Source organism: Mixophyes fleayi, chromosome 5 (genome assembly GCF_038048845.1).
Source record: "Mixophyes fleayi isolate aMixFle1 chromosome 5, aMixFle1.hap1, whole genome shotgun sequence".
In the NCBI taxonomy this organism is placed as follows: Eukaryota; Metazoa; Chordata; class Amphibia; order Anura; family Limnodynastidae; genus Mixophyes; species Mixophyes fleayi.
Window position 1 is genome coordinate 119,794,078 of NC_134406.1, and position 22,555 is coordinate 119,816,632.

The window sequence follows — 22,555 nt, forward strand, 5'->3', positions numbered from 1 at the left end:
ATTTAATAATTAATGTTGAAACCTAAGATTAGATCTAAGTATCTAAGTATCTATCTATATAGAAGAGAGATATAATATGTAATAAAATACTAATATGTCATATTTAGTCCAACTGAATGCTGTCATCACCGATGCCTATGGGAATTTAGGGAAGAGCCAGAAGAGGAGGACAAGGAATCCCTTGAGACCCAGAAGTAAGAGCAGGAGGAAGGCTAGGAAGTGCTGTTACAATGTATATTTTTTGCTTATTTATGTTTGTTTTGCATGTGCAGAAGATATCCCCCCTGCACAATTTGATACAAAAACTGAAAGAAAATAAACAAATAAAAAACTAATTAAATATTTACAAATTATGTTTTTTTTATCATTTTTCGTTTTAATATTTTGTTGTAATATTTGTTAAAACTCATACACAATATATAAAAAACTAATGAACTCTACAATTAAACTTCAGCATTAATAAATATCATTATATGCTGAAGTTTAATTGTAGAGTTCATGAGTTTTTTATATATTGTGTATGAGTTTTAACAAATGTTTAATAAATTTGTGTAATCAATTATCCACAAGTGTCTTTAAAGTTTAATGGTACAGTGTGCGCAGTTGCAATATTTGATATTTTCCTATAGTTTTTGTGTTTGGTGAGTGCAGAACCCTCGCAACTGATTGCCTTGTGCTATACCCAGCGCAGAATTTTTTTTCTTTGGTGACTGTAATTGTCATAAAACATCAATGTTTAGAAGTAATAATGTTAGTTAAAGTAGGTAAGGAAATGTATGCATGTGTATTCAGATGTGAATTAGGAGTAAAGACACATGTAGTGAAAAAAGATTTAAATGCTCCAAAAGCACATAGAAGAGTAAATAAACACGCAATGACACTTAGGGGCATATTCAATTAGCTTTTGAATTTGCGGTAACGCGCGTTACCGCGAAAAGTGCGCGTTCTTGCGGGTACCGTGTATTACGTTTCGCGGCTGTTCCGGCGCGTTTCCGCGAATCCAAAAGCTAATTGAATATGCCCCTTAGATTTAGATTTTACATCACATAAGTGAGTAGCTACCATATTCATTCATTCTCTGAACGTATTCCTCATGTGCGCTTGTCTTTGAATACATGCTTATGTGTGCACAAGTTAAATGGCTTTTTTAAAACAGTAATTGCATTCAAGCTTGAAGATAAATCAGACCCATTACGAATAACAACTGTGCACATCTTCAAAGCCACAAGAGGTCACAAAGTTGTAGGTTTCTATGCCCCAACACAGTATGTTTGAGCTTTCAAGCTAATCAGAAGCAGGTATTAAAAAAACGTAAATTTTTTTCTGGTGGTTTTGACTAAACTGCTGGCGGTTTAGCTTTTTTCAATCCGTCACTCATTGCCAGTCATGTAACATTCCAGCCTCAAATCGCCCTATAATAAATGCAGCAGTTTGGAGCACTAAACTGCCTGTGATGTGTGGTGATTTAAAACCTCAGCCAAACACGATTCCTAGTAAATCTACCCCTTAGTGTTAATACATTCATTATTTTCTGCAACCCTGCTGAAAATTTCTCCATGCTACCCGATCACATTTTTTTTAGAGTAAAATAGCTGATTTTCTTTAGATTAAAATAGCTGCTCTGTGTTGATTGGATGGTTATTTATGGAACTTTCCAAAACCTTGCCTTATATGTCTAAATCTTCATCCAGAATTTCAAACAGTAGGTGCTTGTTGCTAATACTCCAAATACTTACAAAGACTAGTTAATTATTAGACTAGATTGTGAGATTTCCAACCAGTGGTTGAAGTGGAAATTCAGAAGTGGCGGTGTGGAAATTTAGAAGCAGTAGTATGAAAAATGTAATGGGAATGTAAGTGAATGGAATTTTATCGTTTTACAATGAAGGCAATACAGGAAGTGTCGGTATGGCATACCACCGTATACACCCCCACTTGAACTGTAATCTTCAGTTGGCCATTATAAAAAACAGTACATTTTATGGAAAATTCTTTAAAACCTCAGACTCTCAATGGAAGCATGAACATGCTTGGCACAAATTTACAGGGGCAGACACAATTGCTCACAAACACATACAATTGCACACATGCAAACACATAAATAATTGGGCAGTCTTGAACAAAAGGACGGAAACAAATCCTTTACATTAGTTTTAACATTTTTAATTACTATTTCACTCTGTAAATGCATTTAACTAGCAAAATTGATAGTAAAGTCAATAGCACATTAATAGAATGATTGTCTTCAGAACATTGAATGGAAGGATTCTTAGCTTCCTCACAAGCCAACTATTCTAAAATCTGTGATTGTACAAAATATTATATTTAACTATCTGCAATGTCCCAATGATATGGTCATTTGGATATGAGTCAAAGCATGTACCATTAAACTTTATAAAGCTAAATTTATTTCTTGTATAATAGAATGTCACACACAAACAAGTAACAGTCAACTAAATTACCATTTTGGTAGTAAATCAATTTATAAAAATACACTTTTTTTTAATGATTAATTCTGTTTATTGGATTCTAAATTTATAAATACATTATATACCAAGTAAATAAGTGGTAAAATGGAGAAAGTACAGTTTCAGAAGATTGCAAATAGTAAATTTATATTGTACCATGATAATCATAGCAATCAAAAAGGTACAATATTGCTGTTTGTGTTGGAATCATTTTGAAAAAATCAATACTAGGATAACCATGTGACACCAAGTTTGTTCATTTGATAATTGCCAAAACTAAATAAATATCAGTGCAATATTAATTACAGATGGCGTAATTTGGGCAAGGAACAATATATTTTATGAATACCTTTGAAACATCAGAATTTCTTAAAATGTCTGCGTTGATAGTTTTGAATTTAACAGTAATAAATTTAGAATTATTTTTGCAGAGGTTGTTATTTGTCTATGCTCTTATTTACCGAGTAACACCACTTTGTTTAGTACACTGAGCCAGTTTCATTGTGATACTGGTCCTGGGAATTAACTCTAGTTGTATGGTGATCTCTGTGCTTGCAGGGGCGATAACATATTAGCAAGTTCTTCAAATGTCTTCTAAATTTGATCCCAACAAATGCATATAAAATGGGGTTGAGACAACAATGAGAAAATGCTATTTTTTCAGTAACATATTTTGCATATTCAAGGTGTTTAGTCAACTCACAGTCCATAAAAATCTGTTGATGGTGAAATGATACTAGTAGCATGGCAATATTGTAAGGTGCCCAACTGAAAAAATATACCACAACAATAATAAGAATTAGTTTAACCGGTTTGTGATTCCTTTGTGATCGAGATTGCTGTAATGTCCTTATTATTTTAAAATAGCAAAATATGATGACACAGAATGCAAGTACAAAGAAAACATTTTGTTGATAGTGGCTCACCAACACTGGAAATATTTGATTGTATTCACATTTGGTAAAATCAGCATGTGCAGTCTGAGCATGGAAAATCATCACAGGAATTGAAGCAAATATACTGATTGACCAGGCGAGCACAGTAATCAAAATTCCAAACAAAGGTCTTTTGGTTTTTAGAGCAGATAATGGATCCACTACTGAAACGTAGCGATGATAAGTGAGAAATGTCAAAAAAAGAATTCCACTATAAAATCCTATTGAGAAAAGTACACTGAACACTTTGCAAGCAACAGCTCCAAAAACCCATCCTTGTCTGTGATACACAACAAAAAATGGTAGACATGCAGTTAAAATCAGGTCTGCAATTGATAAATTAAATATAAAGACATTTGTAAAAGACACCAGGCTTTCATGTATGATAAGGATCCAAAGGACAAGACAATTTCCAGTGATCCCAAAGATAAAGAGAAATGAATTTAAGATGGTAGTAAAAAGAGTTACAAATACATAAACATCTTCTTTGTTGCAAGGTAAAATGTATTCCGGATAGTCAGAGGTATTTGATTCTAAAATATATGTTGTTTCTTCCATCATATGGTTTTCTTTTACTTATATTGTACCTTAATAATGTAAAAGAAAAAAAAGTTTTATTTTTAAAATCATTACAGAATATACTTTCCTGGCATTGAATCCCACTCTTACCTTAGCAAAGATGAAGGAACTAGAAAGTGTTAAGGTGAACATTACATTCAATATAAGGCATTTGACTTCTTGTTTTGGACTTTCATATGACTAATAGTATAGCCTAAAACATCAAAATGTGTTTATTTGGTTTTGTTTATTTGTTCTAGTTTTCTGACAGCTATGTTATTTACAGGTATAACATAGGATGACTCTAAACATTTAAAATTAAATCTTAGATTTAGAATTAAAGAATCTTTTTTAAAATAAAATTACAGTGGAAGCTATAGTTCCTAAAAAGGATACTGACAATTTAATCAAAAATATGTTATTTACTAGTTACAGATACAGACAAAAGGCCTGATTCATTAAGGAAAGTAAACCAAAAAACAATGAGTAACTTTGAACCTTGGCAAAACCATGTTGTACTGGAAGGGGAGGTAAATTTAGAATGTGAGGACAGATTTATAATTGGGATGGAGCATGTCCTAGATTAACTTTTAATGTCAGTGTAAAAATAAAGTTATCAAATATTTGCATCCTACATGAAAAAACAGCCAGCATTTTCTGTATGTGTAAAATAATAAACTCATTTGCACCCGTTGCATTTCAACTTACGTCAAGGTTCAAAGTTACTCATGTTTTTTTATTTACTTTCTTTAATGAATCAGGCACAAAATGTTTTGCCAGAAAGATATCCAGCTCACTTTGCCATTAACCGCTCCATTGGTTGAGAATTTCATAACCTGACTACCCATTTAATGATTTGCCCCTTTTTATTTTAATAGTAGCAACTTTCTTCAATGTAAAGTGATTGTGTTCATGTCATTTGCACAGTTTTGTTGTGGGTATAAAAGATTATTTGTGGTGCACCTAGCAGTTTAAAATTTGCCAGATTGCATCCATTAATAAACTGCAGCTTATTGCATCGAAGTCCATAATTTGTTTTAAGTGCTCGAAGTACAGCGCCTTTCATAAGAATAAATAGATCATTATTTTGACAAGCCCTGAAGCTGTATTTACTTTCTACTGAGTTTAGTGAATGGTAGAACATAGCAGGTGGATGTTAGACAACTCTTACATTGGTGCTCAAAAATATAAAGGTTTAGTAGCACAGGTATATCTCATGAGCAATTTTAGTGGACCCACTTTCCCGTTGTATTTGGTGCTGGTTTACATGGAGCATATAGTCTAATAAGTATCCAGTTTTCACTAGAGACTCCTATTAGAGTACATCATTTTCTGTAACATACCCACAGGTTGAGCCTCTAGGATTGCCATACTAGGGAGCTGGTGCCAAGGAATGAATACAGAAATAATTGGATACAATACACAGAGTCAATCCCAGAATCAAATAGACAGCATAAAGTCAGTTCTTAAACCAAAGGTAAGGTTCACTAGCAAGCAAAGATTGCCAGGAACAGGCTGGAGTCATAAAAAGGTACATGCACTGATATAACTACTGAAAGAACTACACAACTAACTACACAAAGAATGAACCAAAAACAAGTTAATTATCTCCAATTGAGGATTAAGACTCAAAGAAGGCACTTTGAGTGTAGGACACATGCAAGAATTGACAATGGCTGGGAATTCTTAGAGTTACAAATGGGTAGCACATTGTTAGGAGCTCAGGATTGCACATGGGTAGCTGAGTGTCAGGAGCTTACAATTGCACATGGAAAGCAGAGTGACGGAATTTTGGAAGGCACACAAATAGCAGAATGTAATTAGGATAGCACTTGGGTAGCAGAGAGTCTTTGCACACAGGTTGCCAGAATCTCAATATTTCACACTGGGAACATGATGCTAGGAACGCAGGAAAGCATGCTGTGAACAGAGTGCCAGGAACTCAAGATCGTCTTGTTGAGAATAACTCTACCTCCTCCCTTATGAGGTAGATTTTGCATCAAAAGCGCAGAGGAAAATACATGTACGCATGTACAGGTATATGTTAAGGAGCACAAATGTAGAGTTATAAAAATACAAGATTATCAGCAATTGAAACATGCGTATGTCAGATGCAATTACAGACAACTTAAGACAGACAATATACTCTGTATTGACTGACTGACTCATCAAGTGGAAAGTATGTAGGGTTTGTTAATTTTTTCTCAATGAAATAAAAGCTGGGAGAAAGAAGTGCATTCTTCCTGGATTTAGGTGACTAATATAAATGGGTAAAAGAGGGTATGTGTGAGGGTGTGTGTATGCTTTTCTACTAGTATTTTTTCCCTGCTATGCTACAGGTTCTAGTGCCCCTTGATTGCCAAGGAAAGCTGGCTACTTTGGGCCTTATTCATCAAGGCACGTATCTGCCAATTTTGAGCGCATCATACTCGAAATCGCTCTGCGCATGCCCAGAACCAGGACATACACCAGTAAGCGCAGCCCTGTTTGTGCACGGCAATAGGGTTTCTGGGGTCCATCTCGGATCCCTGGGACTAGCTGTGGCAGGAATTTAGTGGAAACTGGGAGGCCGGATGAATGTGTAGCTCATAGGGATTGCCCTAATCCTGTATACCGGTTGTTAGGAGGAGGAATGCTGAACTGGACTCCCTACTGAATTACATGACTGGAAGCTGGACCTGATGGACGTGGAAACAGGGGAGACCTGAACCCACGACCAGAGACGCAGTACCTCCAAGACCTCAGAAACTCAGACGAGTAAAGTACAACAGCTGGGACTGGGGAGACTCAGAACTCAGGCAGTGAATATACAGGGGTGGCAACCTCTTGAACCGAATAAACCTGGAACTGGCCCTGGACAACTCAAAACTCAGAGACTGAGGTAGGCCTGGAATTGGAAGTCGGTACCCCAAGACACAGAGATGGCTCCAGAAGGTGAATGACACAAAACAACAGCCTACTACCCCAGATAGCCAGTAGGAGAGACAGGAAGAGATTGAAGAGGGAAGGATCCACACGGGAGGTAACAGCTGGAATCTGAACACGAGCAGATGGAAGGAAACTGAATCAACACGAGGAGTTAATATCCAAGGTCTTTATTTCAGCAAGTAGGATGAAACTGAATTCACACAAAGGGTTAACTGTTACAGTCTGTATAACAGCAAGCAGAGTGAATCTAAATCCACACAAAAGGTAAATGGTTGGAGTCTGTAACAGCAAACAGGATGAAGCAGCAACAAACTGCAACAGAGATGAACTGGAACCAGAAACTAAGAAGTGTTGCACTGGCAATTAGCTGAGACTCTTATAATCTGCAGAGTAAGCTAATTGGTGAATGAGATCAGCTGTTCAGACTCAGCAGGATGTTTAGAAAATGTTTAACCCAAGATGACAGCCTCTAGTACAGCAGACAGATGTCACGCTTTGTCCCAGGATTTAGAATGCTGCATTCTGACAGGAGGAAGTTGCATGGTGATATGCTACCGCCAAGTGGCATAAACAGTACTAAGACCCTGATTCATGACATAAAGAACGATTACTACAGCCTACAATTCCGTGACTGAACAGGGCAGGAAAGGACCGTTTTTCAGCAGTCACTGTACAGTAAGGTTGTGCCATCTCAAGGGCATGCAACCACATCTGAATCAAGCTCTGAGCATCTCAAAGTTACTTGTTTTTCTGTCGTATCTCTTGCTCCAGCTACAGGGCTAGTCTGATTACTAGTGATGACTTGTATGCATGCTATAACATGTGTTTGCAATCACGAGCAACTGTAAAAATGTATTTTATGCTCAGTAGACATTTCATGGGGGGGGGAACAAAACAAAAAAAACACTTTTTTTTTAACTTTTTTATCATTAACGCCTATATTATTAACAAGTGACATTAATTCAACATTTTGTTTTCTGTGCTACTCCCACTTCTGCCTCTACAGATACAAGCAGATGCAAGTTAGGGATACTCAAAAATCTTTAAATGGAAGCAGCGATGCACTATTTTTGGTGGCCATTCACATTCCGAGACAGCACATATTACACTTAAAACAGCTCTCACTTACAACTCTAAATGACTCCCATTGTTGTTTTTTCTAAATGCTTGGAGGGCTTCTTTTTATGCTTTTGTGAGATTGAGACTTTTAATATGTTTGGAAAATGATTTTTTCAGGTCGCCTTCTACCATTTTTTCAAGTGTTTCTAAGAAGGACCTTTTAGAGTGACTCCCATTGATTTCCCTTTTAGGGAAGTATGTCTGTACTCTGGTATGGAATGAGCTGCAATTAGGGAAGTTACTCTCATTTGCATACAAACAAAAAAAATAGTTGTTGACAGTGCTTATCCTTATTATTGCAAATCTGTTGTATCTCGCAAAATTAAATACCGCCCTCCACGGCGATCTAGCGCTATTTGAGAGAGGGATACAGAAGGGGTAGGATATAGTGAGAAAGAAAAGAGGTCCATTGCTGAATTTGTCATTGCTGAAATACAAATTCAAATATACAAGTCCTTGCAGGCTTTTTTTTTTCTGAATTTGCAATAATAAGTGTAGGGTCTAATATACACCCAAAAAGAAGAGCTGCGTTGGTAATTTTGTCATTGCTGAAATATTAATATACAAGTCCTTGCAGGCTTTTTTTTTTCTTCTGAATTTGCACTAATAAGTGTATTGTCTAATATACACCCACAGAGAAGAGCTGCATTGGTAATTTTGTCATTGCTTAAAACCAAATATACAAGTCCTTGCAGGCTTTCTTTCTGAATTTGCAGGCAAATTCGGAAGTGTTGTATAGGTAACAGACAAAGAGGAGTGCTCCATTGCTAAGAGTCATTGCTGAAATATAAATTATAGGGCTGGCTGGCTTGGTCTAAATCTGCAGTTACATTTTACTGTACCATAGCTCACTCAGAAACAGGAGAGGTGGCAGGGTTCAGTGCTGAAACAGAAATTGTAATAATAGGGCTGTCAATAGATGCATTCCCCGTCCATTCCAGCAACTGGAATGGATTGCTGAGTGCAATCCCCATCCATTACAACCGCCGGAATGGATGGCTAAGGTACTGGCAGACCCATTTCAGCATCTGGAATAAATTCCTCAAATCTTATATGGAGCTCAAACATTTTTTATTTTGGTATAAACAAAAAACCCATCTTTTTATTATCCACCATATATTATAATTAATCAATTTGTAAAATGCCTTATGTGTCAACAGTTCTTTGCTAGTGTTTGTAACCTAACATCTTACAAACGCTACTAATAATAATCCCCCCAAAAAACAGAGATTTTTAAGGGTGATTTTAGCGAACTTAATGCAAGCTTACCTGTACACCCCAGACACTTTTGACCTCAATACATATATGGGAAGAATATTATTGATCCGACAGAGACAAGAGTGTTGTTGAGAATTTGAACTCACAAATCAACTGTTCAAAGGTGGAATATCTAACTGCTGTGCCAATGTTCAAGTGTTGAAAACAATATGTGAATGAAATTGCATAGAATGAAAAGCTGAGCAGCAACTTCTCTCATAACAATGATTATGTTATTTCCTTTATTAGTTTTAATTAATGCCAATACTTTGAAATATTAGAGACAGAACGCATTCGTACATGCATATTTTAGAATGTGGGATATGAAAATGCAGTCATGTATCCTAATAACTAAAAAAATGGTAAAAATAAGATTAGGGCTTGAAATTGATTGTCTTTTTATTGTTTGTTTGGGCCCACTTTGGTTTTTGAGACTTTCAACTGGGGATATTTCCTAAGTGTTTGCAAGCGTTGTAGCTGCACACAATTTAAAACCATTTAGCCATATTACACCAAATGTTGTCAAATTACAAAACTTGATGTAAAGTGTATTCTTTAAATACTACGCCAATGTTCAAAGTGTAACAGTATGTGCATGAAATAGACTAGAAGGAAGGCATCAACGTTTATTATCACAAACAATGCAATATTCGAGCCTGTGCTACATGCATATTTTAAGTGTTTGAATATGGAAATTCCTAACACCACACATGCATTATTGCCAACCTGAAGGTTTAAGGATAAAGTAAGACACACACACATTTTCTATTTAACAAACCCAACAAAAATGTGATAGAAAAGTAAGATCAGTAAATAAACATGGATGCGGATGTAACGGCAAACAATTCTCATGCATACTTTTCTATACATTGTCGAAATTTACTTGGAAGTAATATTAAAGTCAGATTGGGGATTTATAAAAAAGGCATACTGGGGGATTCAAACTCATGATCTTACTATTGACAGATGGAATATCTAACCACCACACTACCGTCTAGACCAGGGGTTGGCAATCCCCGGCACGCGTGCCAGACCTGGCATGCAGAGCTTTGTCATCTGGCACGCCAGAGCAGCTGTCAGAAGCACAGGAGCTTGCCGAAATTGAACTGCTGCACTTTCACCTGGCTCTCCCATTAAGGGACTGTGACTAATTTAAACTTTTTCTGATCATAGTAGAAACACTAGCTGGCTCTCATCCTGCCCAGGGGTGCCGAGAGGGAGGGGAAGCGGCTACTAATTACTGCAGACAAAAAGCTTTTTTCCAAACTCCCATTCACCAGCCAAGATGGGGCGGGGCTAATCAGGAGGGGGCGGGGCTAATCGGGTCCGCAAGTCAGTGACAGGCTGTCACTGACCTTGGAGACAGGCAGCCAAGCAACAAATCAGACTGCACTGCTGACAGGCTGCCTGTCATTTCAGAGCACAGCCGCGGAGCTATCTGCCTCTGGAGACGAGGTGAGTACAAGGGACTGGGGGGTGTGGGTGTTATAGCCTGGCTTTGTGTGTATATGTAGAATTGTGTGTGTATATAAATATGGCAGTATGTTTGTGTATGGAATTATGTATGTGTGACATTTTGTATGTGTATATAGCATTATGTATGTGTATGTATATGGCATTGTGACCATGTGTGATGTGTCTGAGGGGGGTGACGTGATGGGTAATGTGGCAGTGGGTGGCATGATGCGTGATGTAGCAGAGGGGTGGCATGATGCGTGATCTAGCTGAGGGGTTGCGTGATGTAGCTGAGGGGTTGCGTGATGGGTATTGTAACTGAGGGATGGCGTGATGTGTCTGGGGGATGACGTGGTGCGTGATGTGACGGGGTGGCATTATGAGTGATGTAGCTGAGGGGTGGCGTGATGTGTCTGGGCGGTGGCATAATGGGTGATGTAACTGAGGGGTGGCGTGATGTGGCTGGGGAGGTTGTGATGAATGTAATATTTTATTATAATTTATGTATTATATACTGCATGATCTGTATTATGTACGGTGTTGACTTATTGCTTGCTTTTCCATATTTACATTTTTCAACAGCTCCCAACATTCCAGGATCCATGCAAGAATTCAGTACCAGGTTGTGATAGCCGCAATCACAGGTAGATGAGAGTAACACAATTTTAATACATAATGGGGAAGTTCAATTAGCCGCGAAGTGTCTCCGGGACGTCCGCGGGACACTTTGTGGTGGAGATTTGACAGAAATCTCCTCCCATTTATCCTCTCACCTCTATGGGGTGCGAGGGAAAATGAACGGAGATTTCTACCGTAATTGCCGGCAATGTGCGCTGCGTGATTTTTTCGTGTCACATCGACGGCAGTTGAATTTCCACCAATATGTCATGTCTAACAAAGTCCAGCCATGCCCATGTTGACCACTCCCCTTTGGAGGCGCAGCTCAGCGGCGGCATACAGCACCGTTGCTACTCACCTGTGCAGGGGGTGGGTCCAAAAAAATTGCTGTACCAGGGCCCAAAATTTCTCTTGGCGGCCCTGATCCTGCCCTACAGCAACGATAATATGCCAGTATAACCCCCGTAACATTTCTTATCACATCAGTTCATGCAACGTAACACCCTGCGCCCATGAGACGGCAGGCACATAACATTTATCAGTGATAAGTAGCAATGCCACATCTCACCCAGGGTCATAAATCACCTTTCAGTCAACCTGTCATTTTATACAGAACAAGATGGAATGTAACCACTGTCTACAAGAGGTGAGTCGCATACACTTGCTAATGTGGTGTAATATGATTCGGTGCACTTATGTCAGGTATACTATTAATTAGGGGCACTTATGTGTGACATAATACTAATTGGGGATACTTACGTGTGACAGGGGGCACTATTGTGTGGCTTAACATGAAAGTTTATTTGTTCCCAATACCATTAACATTATCATTTTAACGTGATAAAATTTATATATATATATATATATATATATATATATATATATATATATATATATATATATATATATATATATATATATACACACACACACACACACACACACACTACTGGCACACCTGGGCTTGAAAAGATTCTTGCCGGCGCACTGATAGAAGAAGGTTGCCTACCCCTGGTCTAGACATATGTTAGATATAATACATTGAAACAAAAGATTAGGCAACATATCTTCAATCAAGCAACCAGGATCTTTCCACACCTGAAACATGTAAATATATTTGTTAAATATGTAATGAAACAAAACACATACACTGACCTCAATTTGTATCCAAGTCCAAAAATATGCATGATGGGTTTTAGACGCCAAAATAAACACATTCGCTCTGTAAACGCACCTGTGTCTGACGTCGGCATACTCATCTGCAGATAATTCTGTAATCAGATTTAAAAAAACGCCTTGCTGTTTATAGATGTTTAGACCAGTAGCTTCCACAATCTGAAGTATGTTTTAATAGCTCAAAAAGCATTGCAATGAGTTTTAGTGTTTGATAGGCAAGTGATAATGTAACTTTGAGATTATCTACTTGCTGAATAAAGGAGTTTACTTTACCTTTTCTGTAGTGTTTTTAGGAGGGTAGAAGAAAACTCTTTTAAATTTTTTTGAATTCACCACATTCTTGCACTGTGTATACTTTGAAGAGGGAGTGGCTCAAGACTGTATTATGTTATGTTTGCCTTATTTTGTATTTCCTTTTTTGTCTATATTTGTTACCTGCTCCCCCTCTGTAACAGAATAGAGTTGTCAAACACATTACCTAATCAGAATATATTGAAGAAGTGGCTAGGGCTGTGTTTTTGTGGTAAGTATTGAGTGGCACCCACTCTTTGGTCTGTAGTGTTTTGTTTTGACTCTTTATGGTGATGTGGTGTCTTTGCTCTTTCATTATGGCTTGTGTATTTTTTTTATTTTTTGGGTTGTTCATAAAAATGTAAACACCATTTTCTTGCCTCTCTTTATTCCCTGCTCTCCCTACCTAACTGTTTTTGAAATGTTTGGGATTTGCACAAGGTGACTTGTGTTTTGGTGTGGTAAGTATCCAGTGGCACACACTCTTCTGTTGTCTTTTTATTTCAGTATCTTTATGGTGATGTGGTGTCTGATGTGTTGCCTTTGCTCATTCCATGGGGCTTTAGTATTGCCGGCAATTTATATTTTCATTCTATTTCAATAATTTCTGACTGTACTTTGAAAAAAAAAAAAAAAGCTTGAAGATGAATTGTGACTTGTTTGTAAGTATAGGGTTCATATTTGGAGTTTACAGTGGATGTGGCGCATATTACAATAGAGGCAAAGCCACATGGAGACGTGTGGCTTCTTGGTACTTAGACTAATGTATTTACTCAATGTATTGCTATGTTTGTAGACAATCTGCAAATTAAAAGTTACTGTACCCTAAATGTTATCTTTGACCTCTGATTTTCGGCTCCCACATTGTCATACAGTACATGTGCCTTTTCTTTATAGTTGTTACAACTAGCCATTTTTTTTTCTAATTGTCCCCCTTTCTAAATGTGCATGGTAATTTAGGCATCTTTCATAAACAGACCGGACATTTAAGGTTACATAATGTTTGTAAAGTGTTAGTAAACTCTACAAGGCCACGTGTGTAAGTCATGTTGTTTGGAAATGTCTCTCTCGAAAATGGTCCATGATATTTGTTTGCCTTTAGTTCTTAAAGAGGTGGTTAGTTTACAATGTTTGGTTTATTTTCGGTAATATTCCTCACTTACCTGTCAATTTTCCGTGGATATAATGTAGTAGACATATTTAACAATGTAAGGCTTTTGACGGTGGTTTTTTTTTACTGTTAAAGTGTATTAATGTTTGTTTCGTATGTCTTTCCTCTCATCCTACATAGGAGACAACGCACATTCCTTATGGCCTTGGCTCCTCACTCCGATGTTGAGCCCATGCACAGAGCGTGATGTTGCATATAACTCTGCTCATACAGCCACCAGATCGGAAAATGAAAGGGCCTTTGGACTCTTAAAGGCACGCTTTACATGCCTTGACCGGTCTGTGGCGCACTGATGTATGGGCCGAGTAAAAAACCCACAAGCCACTATTACAGACAGGACTGTGAGCCTTACTAGACACTTTGCATGGTAGTTGACAGTGGTCACCTTAATGTGCACCAAGGCAGAATCTAAGTACATGCATTAAAGTTAGCTGGGAGCTAATATTGGATTATTATTTTTTTCCTTTACCTTCAACAGGCAAAGATGACATGCATGTAAGAGTTCCCAATTGCGTGGCCACTTACACGTTGAAGTATTTAACCAATGCTACAACCCTGCCTATGTGTTTCTTCAATTGGCCATGATAGTTAACTCATCATCCAAGGGCCTTTCTCGCAAAGACCACTGGCTTATTTGCTATGTATTATGCTGCAAATATTTACTAATGTCTATTAATAATAAATCTGACCCTGCATTAGTGTCAGCAATCTGTCACAAAGAAGTATCTGCTCCTTACTACACTGCTGTTCTTCCTCTTGTCATACACAACAATCACTCTATAGACCATTGTGGCCCATTTAGGTGCATGTATACATGTACCATCTATTACAGCATTCCTTGTTTCTTTTTACATTAGTCACTTAAATCACACTCTCTATTGAGTGTTTTTGAAGTTTATAAGATTAGATATATTTGTGTGTTTACTACGTATGCTCTCTTTTCATGGTTCATGTGTTTAGATTTTGTATTGGTCATATGCAGCTTGTTATGTGAACTGAATTTGATTTGTATATTTAGTAACCATTGTAAATGCTGTCAAAGTAGGGTTCTTAAATGTTAGAATCATTGCCAGCAACACTTCATAGGTTAGTCAATGTTAAAACCACTAAGGGCAAAATACTCTCCGGACACAATAACCACTTTGCTTGGATTTGTCTACACAGGCAAATGCAAAACACAAAGAAAGTTCACACAATCAAGTCCAATGCCTTGTCAAACACCAGTTCAGCATCTGTTGGATTCCTTATCAACATTCCCTTTTAATCCGGTTTTGGCCTGCAGTTAAACAATGATACTATCCACCCTTTTTAGATTTGACCAGCTCGCTAAGCTAGTTTTGACATACCTCACACTTTTTTTTTTTTTTTTAATTTTCAAAGCCATGCAATGTTCCATTCCAGCCACACATATGCATACTTCTAAACATACTAAACTGTTGGTTAAGACTAGAGATGGTCACTGACCCCCGTGTTTTGGTTTTGGATTCGGTTTTGGATCTGGATTACCGTCGTGTTTTGGTTTTGGTTTTGGTTTTGCAAAACCGCCATTGCGTGTTTTGGTTTTGGTTTTGTTTGGTTTTGTTTTGCTATTTTGTTGGAAAATACATGTTTTTGTGCCTAAAATAACCCAATTTAGTGCTCCAACTGTTTTAGAGATAAGTAATCTAATTGTTGAGGTAATAAATCATCCAAAAAAACTGTTTAATTCTTCGTTGGTAGGCCTTCATTTATTCTACACACAAAACAGATTGTCTTCCTCTCCATCTATGCATATTGGCAATGCAGCCATCATCTTTGGATGTATATTACACCCTACACTCATAGTTAAATATGTAAAGAAATGGAAAAAGACAGTTTGCTTTCTGTCTCTATAGGCCCCCCTCCACTTTTTTAAAAAAACAAAAAATTCAGCCATTATAGACTGTACAATATTAATTGACATGGAGAAAGCCAGTTTGGTTTCTGTCTCTCTAGGCCCCCCTCCACTTGTATAAAATACTAATAAATTCAGCCGTTATATACTGTACAATATAAATTGAAATGGACAAAGGCAGTTTGGTATCTGTCTGCATCAGATCCTCTCTCCACTAGGAGTAAAATAGAAAACTATTCAGCCGTTATATAATCTAGAATATAAATAGAAATTGAGAAAGGCAATTTGGTATCTGTCTGCATCATAATCATCAACATCATCATTAGCGCCCTCGGCGCCTACATAAATCTCCCCCTCATCCTCTTCTAATTCCAAAGTGGCATCCTCAATTTGGGTATCACCGGCTACACTCGGGCTATTAAGGCACACATCAGCAGAATGCTCACGATTAGACATCCCACTGTTGGATGGACTCTCCACAGGGATTGTTGTCATTTGTGAATCAGAGCAAATATTCTCCTGTAATGCCTCACTGTTATCTTGCAGCTCGGCTTTGACGCGTAACAGTAGTTGTGCACCAATTGTAGGCTGGGTAACTTTTTGGGATCTGCCACTAATAGCCAAAGGTGAAGGCCTCATTCTCTCTTTGCCACTGCGTGTGTAGAATGGCATGCTTGCAATTTTTTTTTTATCGTCACTTAACTTTTGCTCAGTTACACTTCTTTTTCGCTTCAATACAGTAAAAATTTTTTTGGTTTTTGTTTTTTGCACTAATTTGAAAACACTCTGTTGTTTGACATCGCCTTGGCCAGATGACGTACTGGGAACACTAACATCAGGACTGGTGACAGAACCTGGTTGCTCATTCAGATCATATGTGGACTGCTTTGAATCCATTCTGAGCGCAAACCACTGGGGAGTGCTAAAAATTATTTAGTAGATTCTGCTGACAGTTATGACTTTTGACAGCCAGAAATATTAATGCACAATTAGGGAGGACACCCCAAAAGCACTGAGGAGTGCTAAAAATTATTTAGTAGATACTGCTGACAGAAATGACTTTTGACAGCCAGAAATATTAATGCACAATTACGGAGGACACCCCAAAAGCACTGAGGAGTGCTACAAATTATTTAGTAGATACTGCTGACAGATATGACTTTTGACAGCCAGAAATATTAATGCACAATTAGGGAGGACACCCCAAAAGCACTGAGGAGTGCTAAAAATTATTTAGTAGATACTGCTGACAGATATGACTTTTGACAGCCAGAAATATTAATGCACAATTAGGGAGGACACCCCAAAAGCACTGAGGAGTGCTAAAAATTATTTAGTAGATACTGCTGACAGATATGACTTTTGACAGCCAGAAATATTAATGCACAATTAGGGAGGACACCCCAAAAGCACTGAGGAGTGCTAAAAATTATTTAGTAGATACTGCTGACAGATATGACTTTTGACAGCCAGAAATATTTATGCACAATTAGGGAGGACACCCCAAAAGCACTGAGGAGTGCTACAAATTATTTAGTAGATACTGCTGACAGATATGACTTTTGACAGCCAGAAATATTAATGCACAATTAGGGAGGACACCCCAAAAGCACTGAGGAGTGCTAAAAATTATTTAGTAGATACTGCTGACAGATATGACTTTTGACAGCCAGAAATATTAATGCACAATTAGGGAGGACACCCCAAAAGCACTGAGGAGTGCTAAAAATTATTTAGTAGATACTGCTGACAGATATGACTTTTGACAGCCAGAAATATTAATGCACAATTACGGAGGACACCCCAAAAGCACTGAGGAGTGCTACAAATTATTTAGTAGATACTGCTGACAGATATGACTTTTGACAGCCAGAAATATTAATGCACAATTAGGGAGGACACCCCAAAAGCACTGAGGAGTGCTACAAATTATTTAGTAGATACTGCTGACAGATATGACTTTTGACAGCCAGAAATATTAATGCACAATTAGGGAGGACACCCCAAAAGCACTGAGGAGTGCTAAAAATTATTTAGTAGATACTGCTGACAGATATGACTTTTGACAGCCAGAAATATTAATGCACAATTAGGGAGGACACCCCAAAAGCACTGAGGAGTGCTAAAAATTATTTAGTAGATACTGCTGACAGATATGACTTTTGACAGCCAGAAATATTAATGCACAATTAGGGAGGACACCCCAAAAGCACTGAGGAGTGCTAAAAATTATTTAGTAGATACTGCTGACAGATATGACTTTTGACAGCCAGAAATATTTATGCACAATTAGGGAGGACACCCCAAAAGCACTGAGGAGTGCTACAAATTATTTAGTAGATACTGCTGACAGAAATGACTTTTGACAGCCAGAAATATTAATGCACAATTAGGGAGGACACCCCAAAAGCACTGAGGAGTGCTATAAATTATTTAGTAGATACTGCTGACAGATATGACTTTTGACAGCCAGAAATATTAATGCACAATTAGGGAGGACACCCCAAAAGCACTGAGGTGTGCTACAAATTATTTAGTAGATACTGCTGACAGATATGACTTTTGACAGCCAGAAATATTAATGCACAATTAGGGAGGACACCCCAAAAGCACTGAGGAGTGCTAAAAATTATTTAGTAGATACTGCTGACAGATATGACTTTTGACAGCCAGAAATATTTATGCACAATTATGGGGGACACCCCAAAAGCGCTGGGGAGTGCCAAATATGAAGAAAAAATAATAAACCTCTATCCTCCTCTCTGCACTAGCGATTTTGGTTAGAGCAATTGCAAGAACAATATTGTATTCTCTGTCCCTGCTCTAATTAGCCTATGACTACACCCTGCTCTCTCCCTCTGTCAAATGGCGATGGATTGCTGTGGAGGCGTGTATTTATAAAGTTGAAGTATCGCGAGAACCGAGCCCCGAGATCCGACGACGTCACAATGACGTTCGGCCTCGATTTGGATTCGGAATGGGCGGGAGAGTACCGAGCTGCTCAGCTCGGTACTCGGATACCCAAAGTTCGGGTGGGTTCGGTTCTCGGAGAACCGGACCCGCCCATCTCTAGTTAAGACACAGATTGTGATTCTGCACACACCTAGCATAATTGTTTAAAGTATTTTTGGCATGGTCAAATATTTGAGAGAAGCAGGAATGATCGAAACTCACATGTTCATATGGAATCTTGGTGTCTCAGAACATTAAATTGCAATTTATTCAGTTTTAACCAAAAAACATTAGCCTTAAATAAGATTCTGGATGGGAATATCTGCAAGTACGATCTGTAAATGTGTGTAAATAATATGTAGGAATACTCTTTGCATAGTAAGACCAATGCCGTGCTTAAACATGTAACAAGTACTTTCAAAGTGTTCAACATAATAGTACTATGAGGGCACAATTTCATTCTCCTCACACAGCAGAGTGGCCATCCTCCAGAATGACATGCAAGCACTAAGTAATGACCACTGGCACACAATCCGTAGGGAGATGTAAAACACCATCCCAAACATAGGGGTTTACAGCAAGGTGTATGTAAAATTAGGCACACCAAACTATGCTTAATGAATGCAGCTAAGTAGGTACTTGGCAAGGAATATACCATGCCTGCATGGGCATCCTGGAACCTAGAGGGACTGTGTTAGAAAGTAACTGAACAAACTACCAATCAGGCTAATGTTAACTGTGCCCAACCATGTCACAATGCGAAGGAGTGGTCCAAAAAAGTAATTTCAACATTAAACCCAAATATTCCTAATCCAAACACATTGACCAGGCCAAGCACTCCCCCCCAATTTGTACATTTGGGGCTAACCCTACTACAAATCTTATAACCAATCCCAAAATGATTTTGGCCATATATTTGAACAAAAGTTTACTCAAGGGCCTAACTGACGCTAGACCATTGAAGATGTGCTTTGCATCCCCATGAGTGTCTGCTCTAGCACACATTAGCCCTGGGAATTCATTATGTCTGTTTTCATTTCCAAAGCATGTCTGTGGTCAGCACCATACTGTGCTTGGATATGATTCTTAGATTTTGTATATTTTGGCCTGCTGGTTAAGATTGCTAATTATTCACACATTACAGGCTCGTAAACTTTTAAGAAATATAATGCCTGGATATACATCAGTAGGCTAACTAGATAATGTGTTGTCATGTATTTTTAAGCACAACAGCGTGTTGTTTGGTGGCTGATGTAAGGAGCAGGAGTGAAGGAAGAGGTCAGGTGGGTTAAAATGTCTGATTTTATTGATAGACCAGGTGTAGTGTACACCTGGTCTATAAATTTAATCTTCCACATTGCAGAGCACAGAGTACTCGTCTCATTCGCGATGGACGCATGTATTTGGATGAACAGGCAGCCATTCCACACACAGGTGTAGGAAAGATCTGCGTGAGACATGAACGTGCCCATACGTGCTCAGATAACCAACCAGAGCGCAGAGTACTGCAGAGTTGTTTTGGAAGAGAGAAGATATGATGAGGTCTGCGGTGATCGCGAGGCAGGTGCTCCGAGTTTTAACCGAGGGCATGGACAGCATGCCCTTGGGCAGATATATTTCTAATGAGGTTAAATTGCGGGCCTACCAAAGGGTCTGCAGATACCTGCGCCTAAGATTTAACAGGCACAGGTCTGTTGTCCAGCTACAGAGCTGCTGGAGCGCCCTCCGCTGGTGTCAACCACAGCTGCTTCGAGAACTACGGGAGAAGATCATAAGAAGTGAGTTTTCTATTAGTCGGCAAAAAAGTCTTCGAAAATGTTTTCTAAACATATTTATTTGGTATACTGTTCAAAATACGTCAAACAAAATCACATGACATGGCCTACCACTATCAATCTTCCTCCACACTAGAAAAGTAACTCCCCCTCCAATGCAACCTGCTTTTGCTCCTGTCTTCTAATTTTTGTGGCTGAACAGTTACTTGGCTAAATGATTGAGGGTCACACTCCAGAACATTAAAGCAGGTTTTGGGTTCCAACTCTCCAACTCTTGAGCCCAGTGCTTTGATGCAGAAGTGCTACCCATTAAGGCAACTTGATGACCTTAGCTTAAAAACACTTGGCAGATTACTGTGGCAGATGTGTTTTTATTAGTGGCAAAAGATTTGAATGCCAACTTTGGAAACCATGTCCACACTCACAGTTGTCCTTCGCTGAGTTTCACATATTTGGAAGCTCAAATATTTGCAAGGTCACATATAAGGTCAAACCAAAATATCTACTGTATTAGAAATACCTAATCAGTCATTCATTATCTGGCTGTTTAAATTGTGATGGGGCCCCAACAAAGGACTATTGCAAAATGATTGTCATCATCAGTCATTTATATAGCGCCACTAATTCAGCAGAGCTGTACAGAGAACTCATACACATCAGTCCCTGCCCCATTGGAGCTTACAGTCTAAATTTCCTAACATATGTAGACACACACAGACAGACAAAATTCCCAAACGTATACACACAAACGAGTCAATTTTTGTAAGCAGCCAATTAACCTACCAGTATATTTTTGGAGTGTGGGAGGAAACCAGAGCACCCGTTGGAATCCCACGCGAACAAAGGGAGAAAAAGCAAACTCCATACAGATAAAGCCATGGTCAGGAATTGACCCCAGTGCTGTGAGGCAGAAGTGCTAACCACTAGGGGACTGTGAGATAGTCCACATCCCTAAGCCCAAAGCAATCATTTGTTACAGGCCATGTGAAGTGGTTTGTGTCTGTCATGTTAATATCCTTTTGGAGTAGTACTTATTTTTTGGTGTTGGCAATAAAAAGTTTCACAACGTCTGATCACATGATTATCGCACTACATCTATATTAAATACAATGAGAAACAGCGCTGAGACTCCAGACACTACCCAGAATAATTAATGAATGAATCCACGTGTAGGAGATATATATAAAACAGTTTATTAAACCAAAATATAAAAACAACAATGTTAAAACAGCAATTATATTGTCAATTATCAGTGCACTGATATTATTATCACTTGTTCAACTATTGCCGGCAGAAATAAATGTTATTGTGATCTAGATCAGTATACTAAATAATGTCCAAAGTTCCTCCCAAAAAAGATGAATAATACGTGGGAGTCTTTATAGTATATTAGAACCAGACTTTGCCGTAGTGAACACAATTAATGTTCCAGATAGAAAATTAGATATAAGGTTTGGAAACAGAGCCCTTGAACACCGTATCAGTCTCTTCCAGAAATGGGTAAATAGATGTTAAAGAGATGGAAATTTCTTCAGACATCTTAACTCCCCCGCATAGCAAAAATATACCCTGGTTGGTAGCACCGAGTGCAGCGTGTCTCATATAATCATGAATCAAACAACTTGTGAGATAAGTCCAGACAGTTTGAGCAATTGTCACTGCATGATAATAATAAATAGAAAAAATGTTACTTTCCTGGGCCGTCGGTATCAGTATGTTGATACACTCCTAGATATCATCCAGGCTGATTTATATAGCCTTCAGCCGAGTACCTCCGGAAACCCAAAGACCTCGGCAATATATCATGCAGTGACAATTGCTCAAAGTGTCTGGATCACAATAACATTAATTTCTGTCTAGATCATAATAACATTTATTTCTGCCGGCAATAGTTGAACAAGTGATAATAATATCAGTGCACTGATAATTGACAGTATAATTGCTGTTTTAACATTGTTGTTTTTATATTTTGGTTTAAT

The 22,555-nt window shown here is 38.2% G+C and overlaps 1 protein-coding gene across 3 annotated transcripts; it reads right to left on the reverse strand.

Annotated features, from left to right (window-relative positions):
• Window positions 1-2,094: 2,094 nt before the first annotated feature.
• On the reverse strand, window positions 2,095-12,818 carry LOC142157733 (chemokine XC receptor 1-like). 3 transcript variants are annotated; one of them, XM_075211303.1, is made up of 3 exons: window positions 12,788-12,818; window positions 12,573-12,609; window positions 2,095-3,990 (listed from the first exon to the last, which is right to left on the reverse strand). In XM_075211303.1, the coding sequence occupies exon 3, from the start codon at window positions 3,962-3,964 to the stop codon at window positions 2,948-2,950; it is 1,017 nt and encodes a 338-aa protein (XP_075067404.1). In that variant the 5' UTR covers window positions 3,965-3,990; window positions 12,573-12,609; window positions 12,788-12,818; the 3' UTR covers window positions 2,095-2,947. The 3 variants fall into 3 exon arrangements, with proteins under 3 accessions (XP_075067404.1, XP_075067405.1, XP_075067402.1); XM_075211304.1 differs by lacking the exon at window positions 12,788-12,818 and having other exon boundaries at window positions 12,494-12,579; XM_075211301.1 differs by lacking the exons at window positions 12,573-12,609; window positions 12,788-12,818 and adding an exon at window positions 4,073-4,117.
• Between the last annotated feature and the right edge of the window lie 9,737 nt (window positions 12,819-22,555).